The sequence below is a fragment of the Cryptomeria japonica genome, chromosome 9 (genome assembly GCF_030272615.1).
Source record: "Cryptomeria japonica chromosome 9, Sugi_1.0, whole genome shotgun sequence".
Lineage (NCBI taxonomy): Eukaryota > Viridiplantae > Streptophyta > Pinopsida > Cupressales > Cupressaceae > Cryptomeria > Cryptomeria japonica.
Window position 1 is genome coordinate 316,112,407 of NC_081413.1, and position 22,087 is coordinate 316,134,493.

At 37.9% G+C, this 22,087-nt stretch overlaps 1 protein-coding gene across 4 annotated transcripts in view; it reads left to right on the forward strand.

Moving 5' to 3' along the window:
- The first annotated feature begins 328 nt into the window (after positions 1-328).
- Positions 329-22,087, forward strand: part of LOC131029758 (fructokinase-like 1, chloroplastic) — a 47,733-nt gene continuing 25,974 nt past the window's right edge. For 3 of the 4 annotated variants that reach the window (XR_009102823.2, XM_057960407.2, XM_057960405.2), the window contains exons 1-2: positions 329-704; positions 782-870. Coding sequence is in view for 3 of the 4 variants with exons in the window: in XM_057960407.2 (XP_057816390.2) it covers positions 589-704; positions 782-870 (205 nt within the window). In the remaining variant the exon portion in view is untranslated. The remainder of the gene's footprint in view (positions 705-781; positions 871-22,087) is intronic. The other variant, XM_059211193.1, reaches the window with a different exon arrangement.

Below are 22,087 nucleotides of genomic sequence, written 5' to 3' on the forward strand. Positions count from 1 at the left end.
TTTGTAAGATTTTGTTCATTTGAAATTGTTATCTAACCTACTTTACATGGTTGGCATAATTCAACCATAAAATAAGAATTTTTACATATTATTTGGAAGAATATATGATCTCAAACTATTTTACAATGCTAGCCAACCAATAATAAGATATTTCCACGGTAGAGAATGACCTTTTTGTATTCAATTTTTACAATCCCAAAACATCATTCTTACTTTTTTAATATTTTAATTTTAAATTTAACATATTATCCAAACTATCAATTTAAAAACCTTTTGATAGAATTATAGCGGAAAACATCTCAAGCAAATATAAACATGAGACTCTTCACAAACACCTTTTTAGACAAATCACACAATTAGTAATGTGGTTGTAAGAGGGATTTCCCCCTCACCACGCGCACGTACAAACGTGAAAATTAAAATGCAAATTATAATTACTGTGAATGAGAGCAGGAATCACAGAAATCTAGATACGGCAATGAACGCAAGCCAAAGCTTATCAGCCTTTTTTGAAAATTTTGGAGGGGGAAGGAAGCATGAGATGCGGGCATTTCAAATGGAGTAACAACATATGACGCTGAAGACGCTATGCAGCCATTGATGGGCACTTCATCTTTCTTCAGAGGCGGCGCTGGCGCTTGCACTTGCACTTGCATCTGCCCCCCTATCTTACCCACTTTTCAATTTCATTCGCTGTTGCCCAGGTTTGCATTTTCAACTGCAGCTTGTGCAAAATCTTATTCATTGTCTGCTTAAGAAATTAATTGAAAATCACGTGCAGTGTACGCGTGAAGCTGCATACAACCATTCATAAACATAAAGCCGCAAGAGCATCGCCTACATACATTTTCGAGGCTATTCAAAATAGGGGTAAGAGGTAACTGTTTTGGGTTATGGACAGTATTCACCATCTGTCAAACAATAATATAATTTCAATTCGAACATTGGCATTAACCTTTCATTTTTCTTCCGATTATTGATGATGGGTCGAATGTTCAGACCTCTATTTAGCACAAATCTTTTCTGAAACTCGAGAATAAGATTTCCCATATTGTTAAATTTCCGAAGAAACTCAAATTCTATATTGTCCATACTACTTGATTTTCAAAGTTAAATGGAAGGTTAAAACTCTGCTATTGAAATTTAGGAAGGGGTCCCATGGAGCTTACTTTAGGAAATATTTCCTCTCTTTCGGATAATGTTACGCTGATTAAAAATGATATTTTTTTCCCCTTTTTGGCAGATTTCTTCTAGAGCCCCCATAGAGTCCATTTCATTTTGAATTTCCTAGATTTTTTGTTGGACCTCCTGTTTTTGATCAAATATGTTCTCGAAAGAATGTTTGTTCCACAGATCTATATTCCTTTTAACATATTTGAGTTTACTGATCACCCTAAACATAGCATTTTCTTTCACCTCCATGCCCCACCATTTTTCTATTAGGGATTTGATTTCCGGATGTAGAGTCCACAATATTTCAAATCTAAAAGAGAAGTTCCCTTTCCTAATGCCCAATTCCCAAGTCATCAAATGAGGAGTGTGATCCAAACCAATTCTTGCAAGGGCTGAACGGCAACATTTGTCCCAAATGTCCCAATTAGCAAAGATAAGAAACCTGTCCAATCCGTGATCTAGATGAGATTGTTATCGGCCCTCTTATTTAGACTAAGTGAACGAAGAACCACTTAGCCCAATGTCTATAACCCCCTTGCCGAGATAAAATTAGCAAAGTCTGCCATACCATCTGAAATTGGGATAGTCCCTTTTGAACAAACATATGTCCTCCCACAAAATTTGCCTAAGAGAACTAGTATTTAGGGGCATGCACATTGAATAGGATCCAAAAGTTACCAATTTTTTTGTTTGTTTGAATCAAAGGGGTAAAAATTTATTCAATCCAAAGAATTCAGCATTACAACCAAAGGGCTATTGCCCAGTCCTACTAGGGGACCCAAAAAACCAACCAACAATTCCCACCAAGACAAAGGAAAAGTGTCCCGCAAAACCCCGAACAAACACCCATTCTGCAAGCAAATTCTATCCAACCAACTTCTCTAACCTTTGAGAGCATTTCGGAGGAAGATGATCCCAATCACAAATATTCCAATCAGTTACTTGCTCAGAAGCCCATTTAGCTAGACAATTAGTCACACCATTCCCCTCTCAGGATGCGAATGAAAGAAACAAAATCCAATACTCAACCTAAGGTTTTGATGAGCCATCAAAGCCAATTGCCAATTAACACCTTCAAAATTCTACTTGTTCAACAAATTGACCAAAATCTGAGTCAGACTCACAAATAACCTTACGCCACCCAAGAGAGCATCCTCTTTCAACAGTATAAAGGAGAGCAAGGGTTTCCATAAGATTTTTGGTCTGCTCACCTTTGTAGACGGAGAAGAAGAAATGCACAACACCCAAACTATCTCTTCCAACTCTTCCAATCCCAGCATGACTAGGATTCCCTCTAGAAGACGCATATGAGTTAATCTTGAATATGCCTTTAAGAGGTGGAGTCCACCTTCTGGCTCTCTGGGTTTTCTTTATGGGATTACTCCTTCGCCAAAATGTTGAAGGTCCATAACCATTCTCACAAAAGCCTAAACCTTTCATCATCTCAACTTCACTAGGCTCTAAGGGGATAAACACCTTACACCTAGCAAGAACAGTGTCTTGAATCATACTAGATATCCTTAGCCAAAGTTGCTGAGTCCCCAAACTCCTTCCCTAAAAGATTCTTCGGTTTCTTTCAAGACAAATTTGCTAGATGATGCAGTAGGGTCCAATAGACCAAGCCACCTACAGAAAGAAAGCTTTAGCTAGAGGCCTTCCCAAATTTCTCCAAAAGTCAATAAGTGAAGAGGCATGGATACAAGTCTGCTTCCAAACACCCCACCAAAAGTGCCAAATATCTCTAGAGTAGGTGCATTGAAAAAACATATGGGAGGAGCATTCCTCACTGTTGCCATAGAGGAATCATCTTGACAGCCCTTGGAATCCCCACATTTGAAGATTGTCTTAAGTGAGACATCTATTGCATGTAGCTTACCACAAGAAGAAATTATATTTAGGTCAAGCAAAATTATTCCACACTTTTTTCTACCAAGGGACCTTAACTCCCCAATATTTTTATTGGTTCGATACTTGACACCCAGAGCGCACTGAAAGTACACCCCTTGGATTAGGGCTCCAAGCCAAGATATCCCTACCCCTGAAAGAGCTGCAAACTTTGCTAGCCGAAGTTCAAGATAACTCCTCGTGATGCTCAATTGATCCCCCCAGCGGCCATTCAATGGACTTCTTCCACCCGTACACCTCAACCTGACCCAATCTTTGAATAACTTTAAAATCCTCCACTTTGGGCCAACCAGCCTCCAAGGAACTGAAACAGAGATCTTTCAAGTGTGGATACGTGGTCAAAATACAGGGAAAACTGTCCTCAGAGTTGTGCCAAAAAAAGAGCCTTAGAACCCTTGTTGCACATCAAAACAAGCCTTGCTTAACCAAGTTGGCACTCTTTTTAAGAATATCCCGTATCATAGAGCCTTTACCCACTAGGCGCACCCTAGGAACATCTGCACCCTGCTCACCTTTCAGATATTTGGAGGTGAGGATCTTGGCCCAAGCTTGATCTTGATTAGTACACCAATGCCATTAAAGCTTTTCTGCCAAGGATTGAGCTGTGAGGGAATCCTAATGAAGACTGAGAGCACTCTCTTGCTTTGGTCTACAGATATTCTCCCACTTAACCAAAGCTCCATTTCTTTGACTCCAAGGTACCAGCCCACAAGGATTGCTTAGAAAGAGTATCCAGATTCCTAATGAAGCTTAAGGGAGCGATCTGCACCATACACCTGTAAATTGGCAACGCTTGAACCACAAACTTCAGAAGCAACACTCTACCAGCAAAAGATAGCTGCCTGAGGGTCCAGTTACTGACTTTCTCCCCAAAATTCATCTAAAACATTCTGCCAGGTCTCTCTAGGCAAGGGAACAACAGCGAGAGGAATGCTTAAATACACAAAAGGGAGAGAAACATCCTGAAAATGGAGGACCTGAGCAATCCTAGCTTAAATAAGAGGGGGAGTGTTGAAGAAAAAAATATAAGACTTTCCTTCGTTAATTTTCTGCCCTAAGGTTGCAAGATAGATATCCTAAGTTCTTTTTAAACCAGATGCTTCCCTAATTATTTCCATTCCCATCAAAGCAGTATCATCCCATCCAAAATTTGTCCGTTGGCCACAAAGCCTCCTTGCTCTTCAAATTTAATAGTATTGAGTGATGGTTTAAGTCTCTTCGCAATTATCTTAGAAATGATCTTATAGACCACATTGCAAAGAGCTATTGGCCTAAACAGGTCCAGTGAATTAGCCCCTTCTCTTTTCGGAATGAGCGCAAGAAATGTAGAGTTCATTGCTCTCAATATCTGCTTTCTCCTTTGCAATTTTTGCACCACCTTCAACAAATCTTATTTGATAATCTCCCATAATTCTTGAAAGAATTCTATCGGGAATATATTAGGGCCAGGGGCTTTCCCTTTCTTTATCTGAAACACAATCCTTTCCAATTCATCTAAAGAGATGTGTCTAATAAGCATCTTGTTCATTTCATTAGACACAACATGAGGAATACAATCCAAAATTTGATTCTCCTCATACTTAGTAGGGGGAGAGTCCCCGTTTAACAGGGAATAAAAATAGCTAATATCCTTCTTAGAGATCTCTTGAAGGGAAAATAATTGAACTCCTTGAGCAGACATAATAGAGGACATCACGTTCCCATGACTTCTGGCCTTAATTGAGTTAAAGAAGAAAGCCTTATTTCTGTTTCTCTCCTGAAGCCAATGTAATGGCCACCCCTGTTTTTTTTTTTGATCCTCGCTAATGTAAGTTTTAGCATGCAATGGTTTACCAATACAAAGGAATTGCAAGCATTAATCTGATTTGATTGTTTCCCAAGCATTCAAAACGAACATACATACATAGAAAGCAACATAAACCTCATCAAAACTGAAATATAAGAGCTACAAGTACTGCTGATCATAAATTTATAATTCTTTGTCTTTCAACTTTGTATTACAACAAGTAAACACTTGACAAGAAAAAATAAGCACAAAATACCTTGAGAAAGGTAACTCTACTCGCTGTCTTAGGTCTGATACACCTTCAAAATGCTCATACAAGTAGCTACAGGTCTTCCATGAAGTTTCCAACTTATCACCAGTCATAAATACAAGAACCAAGGCTTAGAATACTTAGAAATGTATCTCAGAAAGTCTGCAACAGCAAGCTTTAGGAAGAATTTGTAGACCGCAATGCTCAGAAATTCCCACAATCAACCCCACATGCCAAGGCAAGATTGAAGCTTTTCCCTAGGAGAGCAATTTGCAACAATAAATCAGTCCTTCACCCAAAGAGGTATATAATGCCTTGAAAAGAGGCGCCAAGCTATGAGGAGTGTAATGAAATGATACCCAGAATGAAACTAAGCAGACCCACTGAGTTATGAGCATAAATCTGATTTCTCGCTAATCAGAAATTTCACACCAGTTCACTGAAATTGCTTCTAAACTTCATCAAACTTGAACCACACTCCAAATAAGCACACACCACACCAAAATCATTAAACCCATATCAGAAAACTGTATAATTCTTCATCTTCTTCAAACCCAAAAACACCCACAAAGCCAAAATCTCTTTAAATCTTAAACCACGAACACCAACCAGCTAGGGTGGGTCTCTCACCACCTAAACCAGCAAGACAAGAAGAGTGTTTTCGTCCTCAACCAGTGAAAGAAGAACTCCTTGAGCTCATTCCAGCAGCATTTCATTAACTTGTCAAATCAAGCATATAGAAATGAGAGCTCAAGCCATGTATTTATAGGGCCATCTTTCAATTTGAAACCTTTTTCCTCCAAAACTGGAACTTTATATCCCTAGAGAAGTTTGAACTTTTATGAGCTCACAAATACAACATTTTAATTTACTTTTGTCTCCTTATAACCCCTAGACGTCCCCTTAGGCAAGTAATATAGACTCATAAAATTTAAGTACATTTCCTTCACTTAGATGGCCCTCTTTAAAAAACGATGCTGTGTTACTAGGCCAAGGGGGAAGTTTTAAAAAGCATTTTATAAGACTTAGTGAATGAAATAAAAATACAACTCTTCTGAAAACAATATAAATCCACTGAGTCCAACTGAAACCCATTGCATTGAACTCAGGAAGGAATTGAGACCATGACCAAGTGCTAAAAATAGCACTTACTAAAAATAACCTTTACTTAAAAAAGCATTAATTGTCCAAACCCTGAAACTAAAGATGCTGAAAATTGAAGCTGAGAGGAGGTTGGAGTTATGATTAGCTGCCAAAACTAGTGGTTACTATAAATAGTAACTTTGTAAAATAGTAAGTCAGCCAAAACTCCCAACTGACCAATCGGTGTCCAAATTGACACTTACTAAATATAGTAACTTACTGAAAATAGTAAGTCTTAGACGAGTTGTCCGAAATCACTCTAGAGAGTGTCGTTTATCTTCAATAATTTGTCTGAACACATGGCGACATAGAAATTCCCCACTACAAGAGAACTAGGAAATGGGGACATGACACATTGCCCTTCCCAAAGCAATGCTAAAGCAACTCTACAATCACCATATTGTTCTAGACTGTAATCAAGAATGATCTGAGGGTCCCAAGTCATCCTAGGAGATCTGTAGTACCATTTTCTGAAAAAAATGTCCTGTAAGGTACCCAAACAAGTGACCCCCTGAAAACCTTCTGAAAGAAGAGCAATCAATTATTGCACCAACTCCGTCAACTCCTTAGCAAACTGCTCTCTTTAAGAACTAAATTGGAACACCATAGGAGTAAACTCTAGTAAGCCAACATTGGCTTCCTCATCTTCAATTGCTGAACTACAAACCCAAGTGATCCCAGGGTTCCAAATCAATCTTAGAAAGGAACCACTATGCTGATGTTGCGCCACTCTAATCACAACATGAAACTTCACCTCTTGTGGCAACCCAAGATCCATAACTACAATCCTAGTATCTAACATGATCCAAGGTAACTCAAAGAAATATTTGCTCAGCCCAAAACCATAATCCTTAGTATATCTCCTCATGAGTCCCAAACAAGAAACGGATCTATTATTGTCAGGGGACTAGTAAGGAAGATGTGAGCATAACCAACTCTGAAATCAGCTAATCAAGTGATGCCTTTGGTCAACAACTGGAATCATATCACCGACACTTAATTTCCAAGTGTCAAGGGAAAAAACTCAAGTTTGCCAAAAAACCCAGCTTGCTGCAATCAACCAATCATCATCTGGAAGCATATGCATACTAACATCATGAAGTGATTGCAGCGACCCAAACTCTCCCAAGTGGAAGTGGAGAATAATTGAACTATACCTAGAGGATCTTTCACAATTGGCTTCGTTGAAGTCTGCCAATGCTCCAAATAAAACTATCCCAAGACTAGGGTCAACATCAACAATGTGAAATGACTAGGACGACAGGGAACAATCTGAAATCTCACTGAATACATATAAGTCATGAGTATGGGAGTAGCTGAAAAACCATCTATGATAAAATCTCCTCTACCATCAATCCTCAACCAAGAACTACTCATCTGCTGGACTAAAGAAACCATCCAACTCATTTGTAGATCAAAATCTTAACTCGTGTAAGCTGATTGGAAAATGGATAGCAGTGCTAATGCTCACTGTTACAAATCCGAGGCCCTCTGAAAGACAAACCGTAGCATAAAATAGTTTACTGTCCTGGACCAACTCTAAAGGTAAACTATCAAAGCTTACAACACAAATCTTCATAAGGTGAACTCCCTGAGTTCGGAACGTCTGAAATAAACAATAACTACTGCTGTACATGACTGAAATCAATGAAGTACAATCTGATTTAAGTACTCTACACAGAGGACAACAGCAGTACCAATGTATTCTCCAAGTATGAGCATGAAAGTTGAGTGTTACAATGCTCAAAAATAACTTGGAAGAGGCTGAAAAACACCTTCAAGAAATATCCAACTGAAAACTATTACTTAACCAAAGAAATTGTACCAACTCCCCTGAATGAGTGCAAACCGTAAAGTGAAGTGACTGATCTGCAACCAAACAGCAAGCTCCAAACTGAAAAACTGACCTATTGTTTGCCAAAGAATGCTCCCAAGAGTGGCTATACTATCAATGCTCCAATCTCTGCTTAAAATATCTCTCAAATCCATTTGTAAATGAACAAATGGAATCACAAGATGGCTGCTAAGGACAGGAACGACACCTTTAAGTTTGAAATTTTGATCCTCATCACTCCAAATGTCACTCCCATGACTCCCAATAATCTTTTTCAATTCTTGTTGAGAATCCCAACCATGGATAGCCAACCAAGAATAATCTCCTGCATACGTAGAAAGGTGCATGCCAAAACTCCGAGTGCCATCCAAATCAAGATGCACATCAAAGAAATTCGTGACTTCTTGGTTAACCTCATGTGAGCTATCCATGAAAGTATCAATGACTAAGGTGCAAGGAGCAATCGTTGACTTCAAAACCAACCCCAAAGAAAGATTAGTATATGATAAAACATCACTCAATCCAAGGGATGGATTGTCAAACCTATAGATATCATGTTTAGGTCCTTCTTTCTCTAGAGCTAGACAAACATCAAGCTTGTAACCACCTTTCCTTGCTGCTGTTCTGAAAATTCCAGCAAGCTCTAAAACATTGATTGGAAACCTTTCAAAATATGAAATGTTAAAATCTCCCAGAATCAATACATCCCACACTACTTGTTCACCAACTCCAAAACTCAAGACCAAACTTCATGCAAGAATGAAGCAACTCAAAGCAAGTACAACCAAAGAATAGTCCTTGACTGGAATCAACAAATTGCATACCCAAGTTACCTTTGCAAACCTCATGTTGTTAGGAATGATGATGCCTCCTAGTGTCATATCACTCCAAATGCAATCTTCATCTATCTTTTCTTTTGCACTTCTCAAATCTGGTGGCCTCCCAAGAGGGTGTCCATTTGCCTCATAATGTGAACCAAGATCAACACCAAGCTAGAAACCATACTCCAACTTAAGCTCTGAATCTTCTCCCGGATCCTATACCTTGCATTTTTCACCAAGTGCAATGCTACAACTAGGAGTTGTTCTATCATCCAACTCAAAAAGAGGATTGTCAGTTATCTTCTCAACGCCCATCTCAAACAATGGGTTATCAATGGATACCACAAACTGATTTTGCAAAGAAAGTGAATTGCTGCTATATGAATACCAAAATCAGAAAATATCATTGTAACAACCATAATACTTAAGCAAGAAAACAAAAACTATTATAACATTTTAATGAAAGAATTTGCAACTAACATTCAATTTCAGCCGAAATGAAACAGTTAATTAACTAACTAACTAATTAACTGACTAACTAACTAATTTCATCAGAAATAGAAACTAACTGCCAAAAGAATTATTATTCTATTTCAACTGAAAAGAAAGAGAAGAGTTTAGAGATTACACAGTAACGAACTTCCTGCTGATAACAGATGCAAATCTTGCAATAACATGGGAGAGAGAGAGCATCATCAAGGGCTTTTCCGCCCAACCATAGACTTAAAAGTCTCCCATGCCTCTTCTTATTGGAAAGGCCCGACCCTTCATGAGGGAAGTAGACTAAGGATAGATCAATTACCATTAAGCCATCTGACCCTAGTGTTTAGAACCAACATAGACTAGCCGGTCACACACTATAGGTACCCCCTAGCTAGCATGACCCTTTGGCTAGTGGTGGATCTAGTTCAAGCGAATTGATGGTTGCATGCTAATTGTAGCGCTACCTTGGTCAAGGTTTCTATTATAAGCATGATAATGTGTTGTCAGTGTTCACCACCCTTACTCAACATATAATTCTACAAGCTCTTCTGACTCACAGGGCTTACTTTAGATTCTACCAAATAGTAAACGAGTAAAACTGGTTCTCAATTTAAATGTGACCCCTAATACCTACAGTCTATAATCAACTGTCAAGAAATCTTACTGGGTACATATCCTCAAAATGTGAACATAAGTTTACGCAGTTCGAACTGTCTTAATGAAATTCACAACTTTAACTTACTTATAAACATAATGGATTCCTAGCTGAAGGCAAATAAAGATTACGAGGCTATGCAAAAACTGATCATAGACACTTAAACAAAAACTTTAGTTAAATGAATTTTACAACTTGACTCACTTTCTTTCTAAACATGTAGAACAATCATTAAAGATATCTTTCATTAAATAATAATATAAATTTTACCCAAAGAAGCATGACGCACATTATAGGAACAAGCCCATAATTACTGGTATCTGAGAACCACTATGTAAATCTGTGATACCATGAGCTTGGTTACAGAAGTACGCATTTGTTCTCAAACTAGAAATGATCAGATCTTCCTTTTAAGCAAAGTTCATTTAATCCGATAAAAGAACTCATCACAGTTAAGCTTTCATTCAATGATGTCAAGTAAAACAAGTTGCTAAGACGAAGAACGACATACCTGTATCAGAGGATTCAGAAATCCCTGCTCAAATGCTGGTGTCAATTCAGAACTTCACGGTTCCCACAGAGACCAGCGCCTCCAAATCCTTGGATTATACTAGGTAGAAAGGCTGTACTCCATCTTATGCAAACTAGTTTTTGCCCCAAAATAATTTTGTTGAGATTACAATAAGATTTATGCTAAGAGAAGAATACAGATTATAGAGAAAGATCCTTTCTCTCTGCACAAAAGAAGTGAACCCCGAGCTTGGATCCCTTCTCAATAAATATCATAAGCACGAAAAACTGCCCAAGCAAGAGCATTCCATCTTGAATGATGGATGCCAACAAGGATGGACCGAGAGGTGGCGGGGAAGAGTAACGCCCCCACCTCTCCTCTCAAGTTGAAAAACAATATTTCGTTTTTTCAAAACAATATCGACAATAACATCTGTCATGCCCCCATCTTTGACCCAAAAAGATAACAAACAAGGAACAATTGTGGGATCGAGACCGGTAGCCTGGTAGCATTTTCAAGTAATAAGTTACATAGTACCAATAATAGGTGAAAGGGAAAGTTTAAAATATCTTATCCAATTATCATCCATATGGTTACAGTAGACAGAGCAAGTGATAAACAGGAGCATCATGAACTCAACAAGGAAGATAGAAGGGGCAATGAGGGTGAGGACGGACTATTAGTTTATACACAAATCTGAGATTATAAACCTAGAGATAGAATGCCCAACTTGATCATGGGCCATTGATCAAAGATTATAATTTGAGGATATATCTTTATATTAGCAACTTCAAAGGAATGACAACAATTACACATGAAACTATATGCCAGCAGTGACTAAAGAAGCAATACTAAATTAATATTAAGGTGGTGATTTCATTAAAGACATATTCTCACTTGGCTCAAAGTGATGATTGTATTGAAGACCTTTGCTTATTACATAAGGCAAACAGCATCGAGTAAGATTATCAGAGACTATTATTTAATACAATATAAATCCAAAGTGGCAAGGTACAAAGTATCATAAGTAAGACCTTAGCATCCAATAATAAAGATAACATTCATTGATATCTCCGTTACCGATCAGAAAGTGACAAAAGAATAATCACTATAGATTAGCGATATAATGGGAAGGGATTGATTAACATCCACAGTCAGTATACATCAGTGAATCTCTCTATACAATGATCATCGGGAAAGAAGTTAGTATCAATAAAAGGATACGATGATAACATAATTAACATTGATGATGAATTAGGTACTAATCCTAACCAATGCCAAGGATGCAATTAATAAAATATTTAATACATTGATATGTTATAGAAAAGGCGTGACTACTTAAAGGCAAATGTGAAGAGGAATGAATGCTATTGAAGAAATGCGATCTGTTGAGAAGAGATAGAAAGTAGGAACAAACATGATTGTTGGGAACATTTTCATATCATCTGTAAGATATATAAATGCACTCTTTCCCACTCCATTCGGGATTATTCAGTTGCAAGCAATAATAATGCAAATCAAGGATGACACTAAGAGATGGTAGATATTGAAGATATACATCAGAAATAGCATCTATTATTGAGTTGTTGGCTTTCATATATAAATTGGAAATGCCAACATATCACTGTTAGTGGTACCTATACATTGCGTAATCAGATTCACATATCAGACCAGCCTCATTGCTTTATCACTCTAAGTGATAAAGTAATATCGTACATAGTATTTCTAACATTTATATATCAGACATTGCTATCAGTTCAATACCAATCTTGCATAAATTTACATACATATGACATAAATATCAATTGAGTATTTGTGGACATCTTTTTAATTGATCTTAATTGCAATTATTTGGATAGAGTAAGAAGGTTAAGTTAGGTAATTGTTCCACTTTCCAAGTTAGTCAATAAGGGGACATTACAACATCTCCCACGAAAAGGCATATTAAATGGTAAGAGTCAAAACATTATCACAATAATCAATATCCATATGCGTGTATATATATGTACATCTTTTCAAGGATTAAACGTACACATAGATTCACGTATAAATTTATGTTTATGTAAATATGTAATGATCGCTCTAATATATATAAAGAAGAGGAAGACCATGAAATGAATTACTATAATGTCCCCAATTTTCTAAGTGACTTAATATTTAAATGATGACTTAATATTTAAATGATAACTTAATATTAATTAATTTAATTAAGTATTAAAATATTATTATGTCACTTTATTAAATAAAGTTCTCCAAAATATAATAAATATTTTAGTCGGCCAGGTCGACCTAATGTTCTAGATGCTTCTTGGAGTCCTTTATAAGGAGGCGGAATGGAAGAAAGAAGGCATGCTTGATATGATGTTTTTATGATGAATTTGTTTGTTGCTTTGCATTAGCTAATCGCTGAGGATGGAAACCTTCAGTGATTAAAAGGGCTGGGCGAAAACCTGGTTCTTCCAAAGAGGTGGATTCGTGACAGAGTTCACAGCTGTGCAAATTTGTGAGTCTCCATTGGAGACGAATTTTCTAATATGCAGATCTGAGATTCAATTGATTTGAAGGACCTTTGATGGTTTGTGAAGATTATGTGATGAAGATTTCTGTTTATTGCTGCTGCATCCTGGCTTGAGGATTGAAATCCTTATGTATCCCTGATTTCGGTGAGACATATGGGCTCTCCCTAGTCGGAAGAGTGTGTTTTGGTGGAAGAACTCCAGTTCATGAAACCCTAGCACATTGTTTATTCTGGGTTGCAATAATTCATCAAGTTCGGAGGCCAGATTGAGGATAATATCAGTGTTGGAGACTCAGTCAGATCTGGGTACATTTACTATTGCAAATCTTTCATTTCTGGGTTTTCTGCGGACGGCTGTTAAAGGGCATCAATTTCATACTTAGAGCTGGTTAATTTGGGAGCCCAACATCACTTTGGAAGGATGGCTAGGGTTAGAAAAATATTCTGACCCAGATCTGGGCTAATTTGGTTTGAGATTTGCACATGTATTTGATGGATAGGTCTGAAATTTATTTTTGGAATTTTCTGGGCAGTCATAAGGGTTTGAATTGTTATTTTCTTGAGTGTAAAAATAATCAGTATTTGCTATCCTTCAGTTTTAATTCTGAACTGAAATCTGATCAGAATTTTGGGTTGTAATGAAAATGTTTATACGCAAATAAATTACCAGATACATGCCCTAGATGTAAAAGTTTTTTTGTATTAGATTTGTGCCCTAGTTTGCAGAAATTATTGTATCTTATTTGGGGATATTACAATTACAAATCCATTAATGTTCATGAATAGACAAAACACAGAAACAACATACAATTCTCTATCCATGGATGATAGGGTAAAGATCGATTGACTAAGACAAGCAAAACGAAAGGCCAACCTAATAGCCCAGGTGACGATTGACTACCAAAACCACTTATCTGCAGACTCATGGTTTGATGGCAATTGATCCTTTCCAAAGTCTGCAATCCTCTCCTTGATGATACTCTCCCTCCCTCCTGAAGGTGTCACGTATTCTACATCCGCTTGGTTGCATGAAAAACTAGTTAGTCATATCTTAACCATATTAACAGATTTCATAAAATATTGATAACAAAATAACTTCATCATTTAATTTTCGATTAGTAAGAATTTCCATTCATAGCGAGAGCAAAAACATTATCATAGATAAATTAATCCCAAAACCATAATAAGCAATATTCCAAAGTCAGGAAAAAGGAATGTAACAATCATACCTGTCATTAATGACTCCACAGCTGTCCCAAATCTCCCATGCATCCTCGTTATCATTTTCAGCTGTATATTGTGGATCCAAATCTTCAAAGTCCCTAAACTTCTACTCAAAGTCAGAGCCATGCAAAGATAAATTAGAGTTTGTTTCAAGATCTTTATCAAAAGGGAATACATCTATTATAGGGTCCTCATCATATTTAGGAGCTAACACACGTAGATCCCAAGTGTCAAGGAGCTGATCACCTTGTTCAGAAGAAATGTACTTACCGAACTCCTCATGAGTCGTGGACTCTGTGAAATGTTTCAAAACTTCAACAACACATCAATATAGAGCTTCACTAATCATCGCATAATCAGAATCACAATATTCCCCTTCGATCTCATCAACATACTCATGTCTATCTCATAACTCATCACACTTTTTTTAGACATCAGCTTAGTCTCACTATGGGACATGTTGCTGCTGATTTGTTGAATGATTCAACCCTTATTTTCTTCTAAACCATTTTCCACGTGATTCCTAAGACCCACGTTTTGGTGGATCCAAACTTCACAAAGCTGCAATCTCCTAAGTCGTTTTTGCTTTCCATGCTAAGGCGTTGGGGTTTGATGGAGGATTGACCACTTCTTATGCCTTGCATTTGCTGCCACGTTTTGCTGCCCAAGGCGTTTTGCTAAAACGTGGCAAGGGTTTAGAATACAGTTTATTCTCTATTTAAGAGTTCTTCCTCCTTTCAAAGATTGATCATCTTTTTGAAGAGGCATTTTCAGTTTGAAGCAAGGTATGATTTCTTTTCTTTCTTTGTTTCATTTTCTTGTTTTCTTTTCTTCTTGTTTTTCCTTTTTAGTTGTAAATTTGTGTATATGTTTATTTTGCCCCAAAAATTGGTTTTGTGAGAGAGATTTCCCCCTTTGTAAAACAATTTTTGAATTGCATTGTTCTTCCCCATTTTCCCTCTTTACTTTTATTCGAGATTTTAAATCCCGATTACAAGTTGGATGAAAATCATTGTTCTTCCCTTATGGTTACAAGAATTTAACCATATTTTGTCAAAATTCCAAGTTGTAAAGATGAAAAATACCCATCCTTCTAAAATCGGGTTTTTAGAACCGGATTGCATGTCCAAAGTTCTTCCCATTTTCTTGGAAATGACATTCCCAAAATCTTCCCATTTTTATTCATCCATATCACCTATTTCCGTACTTTCCGTTCACATCATTTCCCGCAAGTCTAATTTTATTTTTCACTCATTTCTCCATTTTCCGTTTTACAAGTATACTTGCATTCGGGTTTTAAAAATCCGATTGCATGTGCACTCTTCCCAACTTGTATACTTGTAAAATTTTCCCCAAGATCCGAAATTGGTCAAAGTCAAATGTCCACCATTCCCATTTATTTCCCATCTTTCTCTCACAAAATCGTGAAGTGCAAGGGTTGCAGCTGATTATGATGTTGCCTTAACACTTTTAAGTCTTCATCGCAGTATACCAAGTTGTCCTCCAATGTCAGATTTACCATCCTCTCCTATTCCAAAGAAGATGAAGTATAAATATAACAAGTATCAGAATGAAGTTTCACCTTCGCAAGTTTCCTCTCCTTTGGATCGCATAAAAGATACAGAGATAGGGCATGTGAACATGTCAAAATTTGTCAAGAGAGTGGAGGATCCACAGGATAGTAATATGCAGTGACTGTTGGACAGCCACATCCATCACACATCCTCTTTTCCAGTGGCTGCCCTAGAACCTGAATTTGTTTTTGCTTGCGCCCATCGCTTTGACAAAGAGACAAGAACCATTAAAAATGATGATGGTGAAACAATAATCTGCCTTGATGTAGATACAATTGAGAAAGTCTTCAGAATACCACTAGCACTTGTTTATATGGAAATTTCAAAGGATAGTGCAACCGAGTACTATGTCAAGAGGGAAAAGGATTGCAAACGTCATATTAACAGGTGGATTCTCAAGGTGGGCTAAGCTGTACCGTTGTGACTTTAAGTGGGAAATTGGAGACATCATAACTCTCCTCAGTAGGATGATGGGTCTTGAACACTCCAATGTTTTTGAACCTTGGATGTATCAGTTTACCATGTTCATAAGGCAATCCCATCATATATCATGGGGAGAGATTATCAACGATGCTTTATGGGAGCAAATTGCAGCAATCCCTACCACCATGACGTTTTACATGAATTCATACTTAGTGTATTTGGCAACGTCACTCAGATATTTCCCTGGTCTTTCTACCAAGGGTGACCGCTCGCTTATACCTGTATGGGAATATTATGATCAGTTGCCTTTGAGACCCAACATATTGCATTTCAGAAGAGCTCAAGATGCATTCTTTGGCTACTTCATGTGCCAGTTTGACAAGACTCTAAAGAACAAAAGGGTGTCAGATGAGGCATGGGAAAGATTGAATGAGTATGGGTGTTTGTTTCTTCAATTCCCAACCTTTACCTATATGAGAGTCGGATGCTATAGTGGACAGCCATACATGCTTCCTAGATACCCGATCGATAAGATCATTCTTATGGAGTTGGGAAGACAGATCATGGCTGTGCACGCTCATCAGTCTGTCAGACATAAGGTCGAAATGGGGATTTCTACAACAAACCCATTGAAAATTGGCCGGTATTCTCTTGTCACATCCGTCAAAGCCAAAGCTATGGGGACTGAGATGCAAGAGATTAAACTCAAAAGGTTTAAGTCCAGGGCAGATTTTAATTACCGGGGTATGAAGGAAAAGATCAAAAAGTCCTTCGTGCACGTCCATCGTCTTGAGGATATCTGGGTAGATCTCCGTACAGAAATGGAGGTTCTCAAGATGGACTATTGTAGGCTTACCGTTGAGCAGGTTATTGATTTGAACCTGGTGGACATTCCGCAAGGAATGATCGATGACAATTGATCTGAACCTGGTGAAGCAATAATCTGCTTTGATGCAGATACAATTGAGAAAGTCTTTAGAATACCAGCAACACCTGTTTATATGGAAATTTCAAAGGATAGTGCAGCCGAGTATTATGTCAAGAGGGAAAAGGACTGCAAACGTCATATTAACAGGTGGATTCATGAGCCACGAGCCGCCTTCTCAAGGTGGGCTAAGTTGTACCGTTGTGACTTTACGTGGGAAATTGGAGACATCATAACTCTCCTCAGCATGATGACGGATCTTGAACACTCCAATGTTTTTGAACCCTGGATGTATCAGTTTACCATGTTCATAAGGCAATCCCATCATATATCATGGGGAGAGATTAATAGTGATGCTTTATGCGAGCAACTTGCAGCAGTCCCTACCACCATGACTTTCTACATGAATTCATACTTAGTGTATTTGGCAACATCACTCAGACATTTCCTTGGTCTTTCTACCAAGGGTGACCGCTCGCTTATACCTGTATGGGAATATTATGATAAGCTGCCTTTGAGACCCAACAGATTGCATTTCAGAAGAGTTCAAGATGCATTCTTTGGCTACTTCATGTGCTAGTTTGACAAGACTCTAAAGAACATAAGGGTGTTAGATGAGGCATGGGAAAGAGTGAATGAGTATGGGTGCTTGTTTCTTCAACTCCCGACCTTTACCTATATGAGAGTCGGATGCTATAGTGGGCAGCCATACATGCTCCCTAGACACTCGACTGATAAGATCATTCTTATGGAGTTGGGAAGACAGATCATGGCTGTGCACGCTCATTAGTCTGTTAGACATAAGGTCGGAATGGGGATTTCTACAACAAACGCATTGAAAATTGGCCGGTATTCTCTTGTCACATCCATCAAAGCCAAAGCTATGGAGATTGAGATGCAAGAGATTAAACTCAAAAGGTTTAAGTCCAGGGCAGATTTTCTGCTGAATGCTATTGTGGGCCTCCTTTCTAAGCTTACGCAGAGGAAAATACAGTTATATATCTAGTCAAATCCTCAGAGCAATGCTCCACAAAATTAAAGAATGATATTATAGCTGCTTCAAGCATAACGATCAGGTTAAGACTTTGACACCATATTGGTTTTTCAGAAATGCTGTGATTCCATTAAGTGGAATAATACTCTAGGAGTTACATCTCGATATTATAGGAGACCAACTATAACCATGTTGGAAATATGAGTTGATGTGTTGCTGTGGTTGTCATTGATGTCAAACTTCTTGTTCCGATTACTACTCCTTTAACCGTTGGGTGCAAGTTTAGCAAAGATGATGAGTCTCCGGAAGTTGAACAGAAGAAGTATAGGTTGATTATTGGAGGATTTTTGTTTTTGATTGCGCCCAGACCAGATATCATTCTGGAAGGTGGAGATTTCATGTTGAAAGCCTATATTGATGCAGATTGGGCCGGAAGTATTGATGATTGGAAGAGTACTAGTGGTGGTGCATTCTTTTTAGGTGACAGATTAGTTTCTTGGTTCAGTAAGAAATAAGATTCAGTTTCCTTATCTAGTGTTGAAGCAGGGTATATTGCAGCGACATCTTGTTGTACTCAAGTGATGTGGATGAGATAGATTCTTAAGGATATCAAGGTAACATATGATGAAGCAATACATATTTTGTGTGACAATACACAAGTGCAATAAACATTTCGAAGAATCCTGTCACGCATTCAAGAACAAAGCATATTTCAACCAGATATCTTTATTTAAGGGAGAAAGTGGCTGAGAAGGAAGTTCGGTTGGAATACATTTCTACAAAGGAACAGGTTGCAAATATTTTTACTAAGGCATTGGTGAAGGATTCATTTGAGTTTCTTCGGGAGAAGCTTGGGGTCATTGCCCCTCCTTCTAGCTAGGTGCATTATGGGGATGCATCTTTTCAGGGGGAGCTTTCATGCCTATTTCTTTTCCTAGATCGATGCTGTGGCTGCTCTCTAGCGAAGCAGTGGTGTGCAGTGTTGTTGTGACTTTTGTCCTTGATGGCAAAGGGGGAGAGATGAAGTTGTTGAGTTGTTAGTTCAGAAGAGATTGAGTTGTTGATTCAGAGAGATTGAGTTGTTAGTTTGGAAGAGTTTGAGAGATTTTGAGCAATATTATTTTTCTTTGAGTTTTGGCTAAAGTGTAGGTTTTATCAAGTATTTATTAAGTGCTTATCAAGTGTTTCCATCAATGACAAAGGGGGAGATTGTTAGAAATATGAGTTGATGTGTTGCTGTGCTTGTCATTGATGTCAAACTTGTTCCGGTTTTGGTCCGGAATGTTTGTGGTGCAAAGTTATCTTGTTGAGATGTTGGTGCAGTTGCTGTGTTGGTTGTTTCAGAAGTGCTTGGGTCTGGAATTTGTTGTTGGTGTTGAATATTATTGTTATCTTCATTGGATATAGTTTTGGTATCGTGGATATATTGGTTTTGAGGTCCGGAAACATCTTTGTGCTCTCCAAGTGTTGTGATATTGTTCGTTGTTGGCTGTGAAATTCTATGCTTGACCTATCCTTAGGTCTGGATATGATTTGTGGAAGTGTGTTTGATGTTTTATGGGTCTCACCGTAGCGTGTGGAGATCCGAATTTGAGTTATTTGCTTTGGAGAGTATGTTTTGATCGGTAATTGCTTATATGGTTGCATAGTGTATGGATATGCTGTTGGTTTGGTTCTGGTGATTGTGAATAGGTGAATTAATCTTTGGAAGATGTGTTTTGGTCCTCTCTTTCTCCTTGAGTGGATCAACGTGTGTGTTTTTGGTTCAGAAAGTTTATCTTGATTCAGGCCGACTTGTTTTATGTTTTGATGATCTATCTTGTATATAAGGCATTTGAATGTTTGAGTTAGTGGAAATTGGAATGAGAGAGAGTGTAGATGAGGTGGTGAAGATTAGAGGAAGTGTGAGCAAAGGATAAGAGTTGTGTTCGAATGATGTACACGCTGTGCTGTGACTGTGATAGAGAGTTGAGACAGAGTGTTGGCAGTTGTGATCGGAGTTGTGTGTGTTGAGAGAGAGTGTAGATGATGTGGTGAAGATCAGAGGAAGTGTGAGCAGAGAAGAAGAGTTGTGTTCGAATGATATGCAAGTTGTGCTGTGACTGTGATATAGAGTTGAGACAGAGTGTTGGCAGTTGTGATCAGAGTTGTGTTTGTTGATGTTGGTCAAGGACAACTTCATGATCAAGAGATCCTTCTTTTCAGATCATTTTTCTGTATTTTGCCTTCAGTGTAGTTAGCTTCTGGTTTTGTAAGTCCTTTTTTTATCTTGTCCCATGAGTAGTTAGCCTTGGTGTACAAGTCTGGAGCAGTGAGCTCTATTTTTGTAATCGTTTTATATATAGTGGATATATTCTTGTGGTTTACTCCCACCGTGGTTTTTCCTTGTTTGGGTTTTCCATGTATAAATCTTGGTGTTCATGTGTCGGATATGTGTTGTTTATAAATTGTTTATGTGCTGCTGTAATTATTTGTTTGGAATGATTCACCCCCCCCTCTCAGTCCTGCCTTGGGTTCAACAAACCATTCCTTTACATATACATTCACGGGATAAACAATTCCAAACAAAGCATAATAAATACTCACGGGTACTAACAAACTAAAATAGACTAACAAATGACTATTATACGCATCCTAAAGACACTAATAAACCCAAAGACATGGGAATGATGTAATATTCCTAACAATTTTTATAGCTAAAAACAAAATGACATGGGAAAATTAAACAATCTATGGCCCATATCCCAATACAAGTAGTTCAAATATTTAACACAAGATTTACAACTCAATGTGCTCAATGAGAGGAGTCTAAAATACGACTTACCATGATGAAGGGTGTCAATATGAGTGGTTGGATGATGCTAACATCCCTTTCAGTGAGAATTTTTTCAATTCTAAGGATTATAAGCCAAAATGCTGAAGTGAATAATGAATTAAGAACAAGTCAGCCAACAAATGCTCCTAACTATAGCATCTGCTTTAACCACTCCAACAATGAGCTTGTTGTCTTACAATCTTCAAACTGCCCATTTGAAAAAGTCTCCAAGAGAATGATGATGTGGCCAAAATGTTGAAGTCAATTGTGAGGCAAACACAAGTTGATCACCACATGCTTCTAGCCACAAGATCTGTTTGAACCTCTCCAACAGTGAAATCATGGTCATACACTCTTTGAGCTGCCAATCTAAAAGCTCTAAGAGATTGAGGATGATGGCCCAAATGCTACAGCTAGCTGTGAACTGAACACCATGTTGATCATTTCCAGATTTAAAGATGTGTGACCAACACTTCAAGCAAATCTCTAGAAGATTGCTATCCACAGAAATGATGAGAGTGATAGCCAAAATGCCATAGTTAACCTTGAACAGAACACCACGCTGCTTATCACAAACTACCATTCATTTGCATGAGCTTCCAAAACCTGCTTGATCCAATGATACCTGCTTAAAACCTAAAGTGAAGCACCAAAATCAGCCATCTAGTGTTTCTGCCACAAACTCCTCAAGAACGGGTTTGGCCTTTACAAATCCAGCATCATCAACAAAACAAAAAGTCATGATTCTATGCTTGATATGTAAGGTCAAAGCAAGCCTTGAACAATCATAGTGTTGCAACTCCCAAAATCTGCATGATCCAACTATGCTTCCTTAGAACCTAAAGTGAAGCACAAGAATCAGCCATCTGATTTGCCACAAATACCTCAAAAAAGGGTTTTAGCCCTCACAATCCCCAAATCATCAAGAAAACAAAAATTTGTGGTCTTATTCTTGATACGGAAGGTCAAAACAAGCCTTGAACAACCATAGTGCTCATAAGCATCAAGCCATGATCCTAGCCTCAGTTTGCAGGCCTAGAAATAATTTTTGGA